The sequence below is a fragment of the Gracilinanus agilis genome, chromosome 4 (genome assembly GCF_016433145.1).
Source record: "Gracilinanus agilis isolate LMUSP501 chromosome 4, AgileGrace, whole genome shotgun sequence".
Taxonomy (NCBI): Eukaryota; Metazoa; Chordata; class Mammalia; order Didelphimorphia; family Didelphidae; genus Gracilinanus; species Gracilinanus agilis.
This window is the reverse complement of record NC_058133.1, coordinates 144,917,795-144,930,454: the sequence shown is the minus strand read 5'-3', so window position 1 is coordinate 144,930,454 and position 12,660 is coordinate 144,917,795. Positions and strand designations below refer to the sequence as shown.

Below are 12,660 nucleotides of genomic sequence, written 5' to 3'. Positions count from 1 at the left end.
AGATTTTTCAGATATGACATTTTTCAGAATGCTACTCTTTTAGGAGTAAAGGATGAATCTGTGTTTTTTGGTGTTCCCCCCTCCCGGCCCCCAGGATCTAAACCAGAATTTTTCAAAAGCTATGCTTGTTAAGACTAGTACCTTAAAAGAGTCAGACTAACTTTACTGATTTTAAGTGGTGGAAACTGAATTATGTCTATGACTATTCCACAAAATGAAGGAATTATCTATTACCATAGTTTGGGGGAATCTCATCAATTTTCTGTTTCCCATTATATATTTCTTCATCACTAGACAGAGCAAGACTGCCTGACTAACCAAATAATTTTACACCTTGCAGGGGTATTTTTTGTTAATTTTTCAGTAACATTTACGCAGTCTGTAGGATGGTCATTTAAAAAACCTTATATTACAAAACATTAATCTAAAATAGAAAGTCCTCCAGTGTATTCAGATTCCTAAATAATTTATGGGATGGAATTTTTGTCTCCTATAAGGTAGAATTAAGGTTCAAAAAAGCCAAAGCACAGATAGGAATATTGCATTTTGATCAAATAAAGAAATTGAGATAGAACTCTTATGGCAATGCATAAAGTAATCACCCATTATGTCCTTGCAATATGATGAGGGGGAGCTGACATAGAAGGAAGGAATCATCATTCAAAAGAGATCATTTTTGGAACTGAAAACACTTGAACAAAGGATAAGAACATTCAAGTCAGCCAATGCCAACAGATATACTTAACGACAATAACAACCACAACATGCTAATATAAGGACTATTTTAAAATCTCTTGCTAATTTTTTATAGTAATCATTGCCAATCAGTAATAGAGTTGGGAAGTTCAACTTAGCATTCAATATGAGAGATGGAAAAAAGCTAAAGGGTAAAGGAAGGTCTGCCTTATGTGTGATATTACAGTCATTGTGTGAAAGAGAAAAAGGAAAAAAGGAAGAATGAGAACAGGTAATTTGCAGTTATATGGCTTGATTGACAAAGGAAACAGACACTTCCTGTTCTAGATGGGCTACTTCATCAGGGTAATTGAAGCCCCCAAAACATTTTACTTCTGACCAAGGTAGAGGGTTGTTGCTATTGAAGATGGAAAATATTAGCCTGCTTTTTCCAATTCCAAGTACTCAAGTAACCATATAATGCAGGAAGAAAAATTAAAAACAAAAACCAAAAAAGCAACACTTTCCTGTTTTAATGTTGTTATTTATTCAAGTGTTATCCAAGGCTTGATGATTTTATGGAAGATTCAGTGATTTTGGCAGTGTTTCTCTCCTAGAATTTAAGAGATACATATCCCAGGGGAACTGGCTGAGGAACATAGAAGTAAATAACTTGCCCTGGGTCACACATCCAATAAGAGTCAAAGGCAAGATCTGAACTGTGGTTTTCCTGGCTCCAAGCCAGCCACTATTTGCTACCCCATCACCAATATCATACTGTTCATTTGTATAATAACTAACAAGTGCTTTAGGTATTCATGGCTACTTAGAAAATTTTGGGAATCTGGAAGGTTTCCATCAGTGATGGTGCTACTAGTTTTTAATTAAGCTATGAAATCCACATTTGGATGAGGAAATCTGCATTTGTGTAAGAACCAAATAGTGGCCTTCTGCTATAGAGGGAGTTGAAAGAAAAAGAGGGAAAAAATCAATCACACGCCTGTGTGTGTTTGTAAGTGTGTGTTTCAAATTATAGCTTAACGAGAATTGTTTCAAATAGCTAGGAAATACTGGGGGATTCTTTTATTAAAACCAATATTTTGAAGTTCTATTTTTAAAATTATTCTTTATATAAATGGGATGGCTAAATTTGATAATATTCTTGGGCCTTTGACTGTTATATAATGTTGCAGGAGACATGTGGAAGACCTTAACCTGAGGAGAACTGGTCAATGGAGATATTCTAATACTCTAATATTACATTAGGTCTTTAGTTTTATTCATGTGGCCATTCTCTTCAATGGTAAACCATTCATGTCTGCCCACCTTATGTGACCCTCATCTTTGTCCTCAAACACTGATCTACAGTTGATCTACCCATAAACTGAGAACCTTCTTTACATTCTTTTGATGTTACATAGGTACCAGTGGAGCATGTAGGCTAACAGTCTTCTAAATACATTAAAAAAAATCAATTCAGGGGCAGTTAGTTCACTCAGTGGATAGGAAGTCAGGCCTGGAGAGGAGAGGTTATGGGTTCTAATGTGGCCTCAGATACTTCCTAATTGTGTGATCCTTGACAATTAACCCCAATTGCCCAGCCCTCACTGCTCTTCTGCCTTGGAACTGATATTCAGTATCTATTCAAAGTCAGAAAGTAAAGGTTTTTTTTTAATTAATTCAGCATGGAAAATCAAATATGTATATGCATACACTTAAAAAAATCTTAGAGATGCAATTTACAAATGTTTGCTAAAGTATTTACAACTCTCCTTTTTCTGTGTTTTTGCACTTTCAAAGTTTTAATCATAAGACTTCCTGAGACAAATGAATGACTTTCTATGGACCCAGGAGGACAAATGCTCTTTTGGTATGGAAACAAGTATCTTAATTTCAGTCAGCAACATTTTTTTCAAAACTGTTTCCATATATCTTAGATATTATAAAAAGGTAAACTGTGTTTTAAGAGAAGAAAGCAAAAAAGGAAGGAAACATATTAAGAGTGGTGGGTATATTATATAGCATTCTAAGAACTTTATGAACATTATTTCATTTGTTGTCAATACTCCTCAGAGGTAGATATTATTTTTATCATTTTAAAGTCCAGAGTACTGAGGCAGAGAGAGGTTAAGCAACTTATTTAGGGTCACACAACTAGTAAATGACAGGGATCAAATTTTAACTTAGTATTCCTGATTCTAGGTCCATCACTCTATCTTCTGAGTTACCTAGTATTTGGATAGTTATTTAAATAAACAGAAACAGTAGCCCTGTGTTTTTTAAGCTATTCATTCTGTTGAAAAAGCTCAAATGGGAAGGGGGGAGAATCAGGTTTAGTTATAGGTCCAAGAGAAACTTTTTGAATTTCAGTAATTTGGTAACAATCATTTGTCAGCAAGGTTTCTCAGAAACTGTACAAATTTAGCTACTGCCAACAATCTTTCCACAATTTTTCAAAGTTAAAGAATGTGGGGAATTTTTATAGCTAACTTCCAAATTCCTGAGTCCAAGAACTAGCAAGAAAAATCAACAGCCCTTATTAATAGTGATTTTAACCAAATGTCTCTCAAATTAAACTCTTTATAAATAACACAGATTTTTAGCCATATGATTATACATATAATATATGATTTCTGCTTATTTTTTCCTAATACTTAAGGCTGACACAAGTGAGAGTAGAAACCTATAGAGCTAGAGAAAACAGATATGGAAGCTAGATAACAGAAAGGAAACTCAAAATAAAATAGAAAGAAATCAAGATGCTGGGCCCACTGATTGATCTGGGGAAGTGACACAATGACCAATGAATGAACCATACACTTGAAAAAGCAGCACAGAACCAATTTAAGGACAAAACAACCTCAGGCTGGAACCTGGCATCTGACTGAACATAAAGCATCATTACAACCTAAAAAACAATCAGAAAAGACAGACAAGAAAAAGTCCTCCAGATCCTCAGAGAGAAACAGTACCACTACCATTTCTTGAATGTAACAAAGAATGGACACCTACTAGTTAGTAAAACTTTCTGTATTCTGATTTTTCTGAACATCTTGTTAAAGGCATTCCTTTTATCTCCTTAAATAATTAATTGCCTCCTAAAATAGATAATTCAGCAGCCAGCAGTGTAGATAGAAATTTAAACTTTGAGAAAATTCTAAGATGATGATGATGGAAAATTGTATCAGGTCAGATTTTAAGCTACAACCTCAACCAGGAAAAGAAACACTTTTGGACTACCTCCTTTCTTGAAGCATTAAATGGGCTTTGCAGGAAGAAGTGGGCATTCAGTTAATTAGTTGGCCCCATTTGTTGGTTTGTTTAGCTAAGTTGATAAATAAGAGTGTTTTCCAGATGGGGGAGGCAAGAAGAATGAAGGATGTTAAGGCATGAAATAGAGAAGCACTTAAAGGTATAGAATAAGAAAGCAGTATGGTGTAGGAGAAAGAGACATTATTTAGATCTGAGACTTCAGTTGAAAACCTCTTACTTATTCCCTATCCACTTTGGGTAAGTTACATTTCTGGGATCTGTGAGTAGACTAAACATTTTTGAGGATAGAGATAATTTTAGTTTTGTCTTTTTATGCTCTGTGGCAAACATTGTACTAGTACATAAAAGGTACTTAATGAATACATACTGAATTGATTAATTTGGTTCATTTTCCTCATCTATAAAACAAAAAACTAGAGGGCCTCTAAGATCCCTTTCAGCTTTAAATCCTAAAAATGCAAAGTTATTAGTATTTTTAAAAAGTGTTTAGCCATCTCCAGGTAGCTATAACTATGCAGCTTGCTGAAGGTGTCTTCTACCTAGTTTTTTTTTACTCTTTTCCCACAGAATGCTATAGTCTAGAAAGTTATCTCAGAAGATCCTGTTAGCTCCAGACTAGATATAGGAATCCAGAGATCCTAAAACATTTTTTTTGTTTCATTTGAGAATTGCTGTAGTTAGTTTTATATCAGTTAATTAAATGTCACTTTTTCATATTATCATAATATATTTAAAAAGCACTGAGCAAAGGGACAAAAAGACACCCCAAAGATTGTACCCATTAATGACATGGTACTGGTCTAGGATGGAAAATTCCTATTATTGTATCATCCATTAAAGCACTCATTTTGTCTTCAAGGCTGTATATGATATATTTACATCTTAGTCATTCATCATATCTTTTACTACTAACAGGATTTTAGTTTAGTGGATAGAGTGATGGTTTCTTGAAGTCAAAAAAATCTGAATTTGCAACCTGCCTCAGACACTGCTAGTGAATCACTTTAGGCAATTTGATCTCATCATGCTTCAGTTTTATTATCTCTAAAATAGTATTCAGGAATCTAGTTCCTGATAGATTACAGGAAGAAGAAAGGAGGCAAAAGTCCTGGAGTTACTGAGCAAGAATCAAGAAAGAGATCCAGGCATGGATAGACAAGACAGAGATCTAGTTATTGAAATTGTGACATTTTTGAATCTGAGCCATTTTTCAAAGAATGGCAGTAACTCTCTGTGCTGTAATCTCAGAAAACATCTTGTGGCAACTAAAATAATTGAGCATATGAAAAAATTTAAAATATAAATCAATTTAAAATAGAATAGAAATTTGGAATAGGAAAAGAGAGGTAATGCTAAAATCCAGAAAGACTTGAGTTCAAATCAAATCTCAGACACTTTCTAGCTGTGGGATTCTGGGCAAGTCATTATAACTTCTATCTGCCTCATTTTCCTCCGATTGTAAGATAGGGATAATAATAGCACCTACTTCATAAGGTTGCTGTGGGAACTGAATGAGATAATATATGTAAAATGCTTAACAGAAGGTACATACTAAGCACAAAATAAATGTCTATTCCCTTCTCTTTCCCAAATCCCTCTCTACCTAAAATGCCAATTAATAATAATTTGATGTCTGTTAAAAATGGTAATTAAAAGGGCATGGGCATTTAGCACTATTAGATGATTGATGAAAATGTCAAGTGCATAAACTAATCTGCTCAATTTCATTTCATCCCATTTTCTAAATTATGGACAGTTAGATCAGTTTGACTATGAAAAGTAAAAGACCTATAGAATGGTAGTTTAAAAGAATGGTAGGGTGTACTGAAGGATAATTTTTTTCTTTTTTAAAATACATAAGATGTGAACATGTTTATAAGCAGAATGGAAGGGGATGTTTTCAAATGAAAATTAAAAAAAGGGATAGGGTGATCAAAGGAATTGGACTAGAAAGGATGAGATGGGACCAAGGGTACAAACAGAGAGACTGCTAATGAAAAGGAGTAGGCAAAATAAAGTTGGGAACAGTTTGGGGACAAATAAAGTAAGTTCTCATAATATAACATTAAGAATAGCTTGCTTTGGATTTTAAAAAATTATTTACTTTTTGGTTTTAGTTTTGATACCACTGTTTCTTGAATTGAAAAATTGTGATACCATTGTTTGGGAAGAGTGATATGGGGGCAGTTAGGTGACTCAGTAGATACAGAGATTCAGGTCTGGAGATGGGAGATCCTGGGTTCAAATTTGGTCTCAGACACTTCCTATCTGTGTGACCCTGGGCAAGTTACTTAACCTCAATTGTTTAGCCCTTATTGCCCTTCTGCCTTCAGCCTCGGAACTGATACTCAGAATCAATTCTAAGGGATAAGGTAAGGGTTTTATTGAGGTTTGTTTTAAAAAGAGAGTCATATGGGCTAGAACATGGTTATGAGCATAACTTCCAGTCTTTTGTTGTTGCTGTTTAGTCTTGTTTGATGTTTCCAACTCTTTATGACCTATTTGGGGTTTTCTTGGGAAAAATACTGGAATGATTTGTCATTTCCTTCTCTTTCTCTTTTTTATACATGAAGATTAAGTAACTTGCCTGGCATTACTTAGTATTAGTAATTAGTAAATGTCTGAGGCTGGATTTGAACTCAAGATGTCTTCCTGATTCCAGACCTGGTACTCTTTTCACTGCATCACTTTGCTGTCCTGTTTTCCAAACTAGATACCCTGAAATGGTTCATGTGAGTGGAGGTGGTAATTGATCCTTTTGCTAGAAACCTACACTCCCATCTTAGCTTTTCTATGGCTCCATCTGTCACTTCTTTTACTTCTCTCACACACATATTTCCTTGGCCACTATTTCCCTATATGGGTTTTCTCTTCTTTGAAGATAGAATCTTTTAGGGCAGGGACTCTTTCATTTCTGTCTTTATGTCCTTAATTCCTAATGAACACCATATAATAGAAGCTCTTTTTAACCCTTGCTTTCTATCCTAATAACAACTCTAAGAAAGAAGGGCAAGGACTAGGCAAAAGGGGTTAAGTGACTTGCTCAGGGTCATATAGCTAGAAAGTATCCGAAGTCCTATTTGAACAGGCCGTTTTGTCTCCAGACCCAGCTCTCTATCCATTGTGCCACCTAGGTGCTCCTAGTAGGAGCTTAATAAGTGTTTTTCATTCATTCATAGTTATAATCTTGAAAAGTACTACTGTTATTCTGAAACCAGCACCTGTGACAGTAATGGGCAAATACCCCAAAGTAGACCCAGCGCTATGAAAAATTCCTTAGAGAACACCCAAAAGCTATTCTTTTTATCAGGAGGCTATAATACCAGTAACATTCAGTCACTGTTAGGTCTATAGAATTCACAAGGCAAATAAGATCAAGATACCAAAAACAACAGACCTATTGTCTAAGCAGAATTAAACTAGATGTCCACATGTGCCAAAAACTGATCATCTGATGACATTCCATAGGAAACTTGATATTGTGTCCTTAAACAATTCATCACCATACCAGTATCAATTAATCAAGATGGATGTCTGAATAAGCCCACAATATAATGATGGCTAGGAAGATTTTGAAATCTCTAACAAAAGAAAGAGGAATGGAAACAAATTCAACTTCTATAAGGCTCTCAATAAATATCTTTCCATCTAGGTTTACCAGTGTTAAGGAAAGCAAATAGCTACCTTAAAAAGTATTGCCCTTTTAGTTTCCTAATTATTATAACTAAAGCACATCAACTATAATCATATCTCCTGCTCCTATGCAATAAACCTCATGGCATCTAATTAGAAAACAGGAGGCACTAAATACCCCTTGGGACAATTACTTTTGGGTATGTATCTTGCATCAACCAGATCCATCTTGGTGTTTTTTCATCTTATCACATATTCTTGACCATCTTTTGTTATATTTGGAAATATGCTTATTTGGAAAAATACTTATTATTAGATCTTCAACAGTATTAACAATATAAAATATATCCAGTGGTATTTTTTTTTGGACTCTCATTTGGTCCTCCTTCCCTATAATGACAATAGATTTTAATGGAAATTTTTGGCTGGTCTAGCTTTATTTTTCATAGACACTCTGAGGGTTTCCAGTACCCAATCTAGAGAAGTCATTAAGCCTATAAAATAGTATCAAAAATTGTGAGCCAGTAGAAGCCTTTAAAGGCTATCACCTCTGACCCTCCCCTCTCATTAACAGTTGAGAAAACTGAGGAATGGAGAGGTTAAATGACTTGCCTAGTAGTTATATGAAGCAAGATGTGAACCTAGGTCTTTCTGACTCTAAGTCCATGATCTGTTCCTTTGGCTATGCTGTTGAGGTCCTGGGTTATTTACTAATGACCCTGAATGAGTTCATTGGGTGAAGCCCAGGGCTACAATCAATTCTTTTCAAAATTTCTTCTGAAATGGGATTCTAGTAACTCCCATAGCAAGTGTTCCATTATCTCACAAGGACATGCAGAAAAGCTTAATGCTTCTTCTTCATATGTGAAGTACTGAAAAATGGAAAGTGTTTAAGAAAGAAATTTCAAAATGTCTTTCCCTCCATGTTTTCTAGGTAGGTAGAATAGAAACTGATATTACTGGAATGATTAAAAGCACTTAAGCTTATAGGATACTGCTTTTTTTAGATAAATTAATAAGATTTCATAATTCTTTTACTCAGGGTCAGAATAAATTTGTTCCAGTCAATAAGCACTTTTAAGCATCTACTATGTGATAGAAAGAGTACCAGGTACTGAATATACAAAAACAAAAGTAAAAATATCCTTGTCCTCAAGGAATTTATATTTGATTATGAAAAAAACAACAATAAATTTATATAGATTTCAAGGTTTGCAAAGAACTTTGCAAATATTATCTTCATTTTACTGTTACCCAGTTTTACAAATGGGGAAACTGAATGAGAGGCTGAGTAATTTGGCCAGGATCACACTCTATACACTGTACTACCTAACTGTCTAAAGATGTGAACTACATAAATATATGATCTATTTAAATATAGACTATATATATTACAAGGTAATTTTGAGAGGGAAGTCAAAAAGAGCTTAGGTAGATTGGGAAAGAATTCATATGATAGTGTTTGACCTGCGTCTTGATGGAAACAAAGGTTTCCAATAGATGGAGGAAAAGGAAATGGTACACCCCAAGCCAATGAGACAATCAAACAAGGTCATAGCACTGGGAGATGAAGTGTAGGATGTGAAACATAGCAAGAGGAGCATCCTGCCCTGTCTGTACTGCATGATATGGAGGGGTGAGTAATGTTTTTTGAGGCTGGAAAAGTANGGGTTTAAAAAAAAAAAAAAAGAAAAATCTTAAAAGGGTTAAGAGCCTTGGACATTGTCATGTGGCTAGAATGAAGCTGGATGAATGTAAGGATCAGAGAGAAATAGGTAATTTAAAAAATGCATAGGGTTTTGAGGAAATATAATTAGTCATATCTGGAAAAGTTATATTTAAGATAACTTTGGAACATCCTGGTGCTCAAAATACTTATTTGGAAGTCATCTGTAGTCAGTCAGTCAATAAACATCTATTAAACAGGTACTGTGCTAAATCCTGGGATACAAATAGAGGCAAAAGATAATTCCTGCCCTCAAGGAGCTCACAGTCAAATAGGGATTATATTTGTACTCATATGAACTGTTGAGATCATCAAAGAAAAGAACATACATTGATAGAAACTGAGGGAAAGAGGACAGTCTTTGAATTCCCACACTTTTATTTTTATAATTTTTCTATTCTAAAAAAACATAATTTTGTGTTTATTTGTTTTGACTGGACTTGTGATTTCATGAGTGAAGGGTTCTGCATTTTCTCTGCAACTTATTCTTAGAAAATTATTAAGGGCACTGAAACACCAACAGACTTGACCAGTCACACACCCAGCCTGCTCAGAGAAAACAACTAGAACTTAGACCTAGATCTTTCTGAATCACAGGCCAATTCTCTTTCAATGCTAACTATGCATTATTTCATAATATCTCATATCAAAATCATTTCATCAAATAGGCTTTTCATGAAAAAAATAGTTACATACTATATACATAGGACAATTACTAATTTTAAAAGTGAATCATGATGGTGAGAAACAAAAAAAAACAAAACAGAAAAGGAAAACAATAGAAAGAGGACTGTTGGAGAGAAGGAATACTGGGTTTATGAAGTCAAAAGGAACTTGTATGGAGATAACTTTTTTTTTTCAATTTTTTGTGATATACAACTTTTATATAGTATAATTTTCTCCTCTAATTCATTTACATATTGTAGGTTAAAGGGTCATGCCTAATTCAGTAAAAGCACTATACTGTTTCATATCCAGTTTGAAGAAATGGAAAATAATATAGTGTTCTCTTATTATCCTGAAAGTCTCTGTATATGTCCATTCTAGCAAAATGTACACAGGAAAGCACTGCAACTTTAACACATTAGACTTTTAGAAGGTCTATAATGTAATCAAAATTCTTTAATCTTGTGGGTAGAAAAGCATTGACCTTCAACAAGGAAAGAATATTAATATAATAATTGGTTATACTAACAATCGGCTGGTTAATTTAAATAAAATTAATCAATGTTAGTTGAGGGGACAGTAAGAGATAGTTTTTTCCATTTTTTTCTATTCCTATTTTAATCTTTTCTTCATTCTTAACCTCCAGTCCCAACCATCCATTTGTTAGTGAGAGTAAACTACTCTGAAATATTTCTCTCTCCTCCCTACTTATTACTTGTTTTCTACCAAAGTCTAAAACATAGAGCGATATGGGTAAGAATATGAAAGTGTGGTCAGATTTGGGTGTTGTGCATGTGTTGCAAAGACATGGAGTAGAAACTCTTCTGATTTCTTTTTTTGTTCCTTTTCTCCTCACCTCAAGACCTACTGTGACTTTTAATTACTCACACTAGATTTTTTTTTTTAAATCAGAATCTCAAAGACAAATTTTAAAGTTCATTAGATTAGAAAATGTTTGATATGAAAGTCTTCTTGGACAACACACAAATCACAGTGCAACATGCCATGGCCACACCATCAAGCAAAAACTTGGGGTTTTTGTTTCAAATAGCATTCACTGCTTTGCTTTCAGTCTCTACATCTTCCCCTCACTTAGAGTATCTTTCCTATTCTTACCTTATAATCAGATTATGACCTGAGATTACTAAAACTCTAGGCCTGAGTCAAGACTTCTATTGACAGAGATTGAAATTTATATTGTCTCAGAGTGCGGGTATCACTAGAACTTCTCAGGTCATACATAGTCTAACAATTTACCATTTTAAATCTTTTGGATACTCTGAAGACTGGGGACATAGCCAGTAATTCACAAAGGTAACCTGTTCCCACTCCACCCACTTCCAATTCTTGTTCTCATCCAAGGGAACTAAAAACAAAAACCATGATCTTTGCTGAAGCTGATTAACTTCCATTTCAACACACACACAGAGCTCCATTGAACTGATCATCACAGCAAAAGCCACAACAAGCACACAGCGGCATGGAACTAACTGCACGACTCAACAGACAATGCAGACAAACTCAAGTATAAACCAAGATTGTTCTACCTCTTTTCATAACAGGTTAGTGCTGGCCCTCAGTGTTGGTGTACAGTTTTTATGGCATGGGAAAATAGGGATGTTTCTGCCCTATAAAAATAAATGTGTTCAATGCTTTAGTTTGAGCTTACGTCAGGTCAGAAAGATCCAAAAGCACTGGCACAACAGAAAAAAGAATCCTGAAAACAAGGACATCACCAAAATACATGAGAAAGAATAGGAAAGTGTTGGCAGGAAAGTCACTGACTTCCTGTATGCTTTGATGCAACATTTTCCAACATCCTTCTGCAAATAAAGAATAGAGGAATCATATCCATGGGACATTTAAAGTGCTTGTATCCTATTACCAAACACCATTCATATGATGGTTTTCCATAAGCCATTCCAAAGGTCATTCTTCCCACAAATGACAAATGGGAAAGATATAAGGGACGCAGACTCTTCTCATTTGTCTAAGTCTCAGACAGACCAATATGAGGGTAAAAACAGGATAGAAACTTGTGTTCTTTTTAGAAGACAGTTGTAGACAAAACTATGAGGAAAAAGATAAAGGAGGACCTGGTAGGTCTTTCCAATTTATTTGTTTAAAAAAGAAAGAAAAAGTTGGTATTCTTCCTTTTTTATGACTATTTCATGCTTCTTTTAAGTATTCAAATATCAAACACACTGTCTTCCTTTTGTAGCATCTAGTCCCCACCAGGCAATGGGAGATGGAATAGAAAAGGAAGCTGAGAGGGAAGCATGAAATCCTGAATTTATGTAACCATAGCACATTCATCTGCTATGACATCAATAGAGCAAAGGTGAGGGGTGAAGCTGGGAGTGGAGGATACCTCATTGGACATAGTCATTTTTTATTTCTCAGGTTAAAGCACTTACCACATTGTGTGCAAGTTTTTCAAAAGATGTTCTGCGATCCATTGAGCTGCCCAACTTACTTGGAGTATGGGAGGGGTAGGTGGGCAGAGGGAAGGAGAAAAAGGTCAAGAAAGGAATGAAATCAAAAAGAAAAAGAAACAAAAGGAAATAAAAGGAAAAGAACAGAGCAGAAAAAAAGAATAATGAAATGCAGAGCTGCAACACAAATGTCATGTAAAAAATCAAGGGGGCACTAGTCAAGAATTATTAATGAAAGACTTTTTATTCATT

At 34.7% G+C, this 12,660-nt stretch overlaps 1 protein-coding gene across 1 annotated transcript in view; it reads right to left on the bottom strand.

Annotated features, from left to right (window-relative positions):
* Positions 1-11,526: 11,526 nt before the first annotated feature.
* RGS7 (regulator of G protein signaling 7) overlaps positions 11,527-12,660 on the bottom strand; it is a 333,738-nt gene continuing 332,604 nt past the window's right edge. Inside the window, exons 13-14 of the mRNA XM_044674982.1 lie at positions 12,391-12,444; positions 11,527-11,601 (exon numbers count right to left, since the gene is read on the bottom strand). Of these exons, the coding sequence (XP_044530917.1) occupies positions 11,527-11,601; positions 12,391-12,444 (129 nt within the window). The remainder of the gene's footprint in view (positions 11,602-12,390; positions 12,445-12,660) is intronic.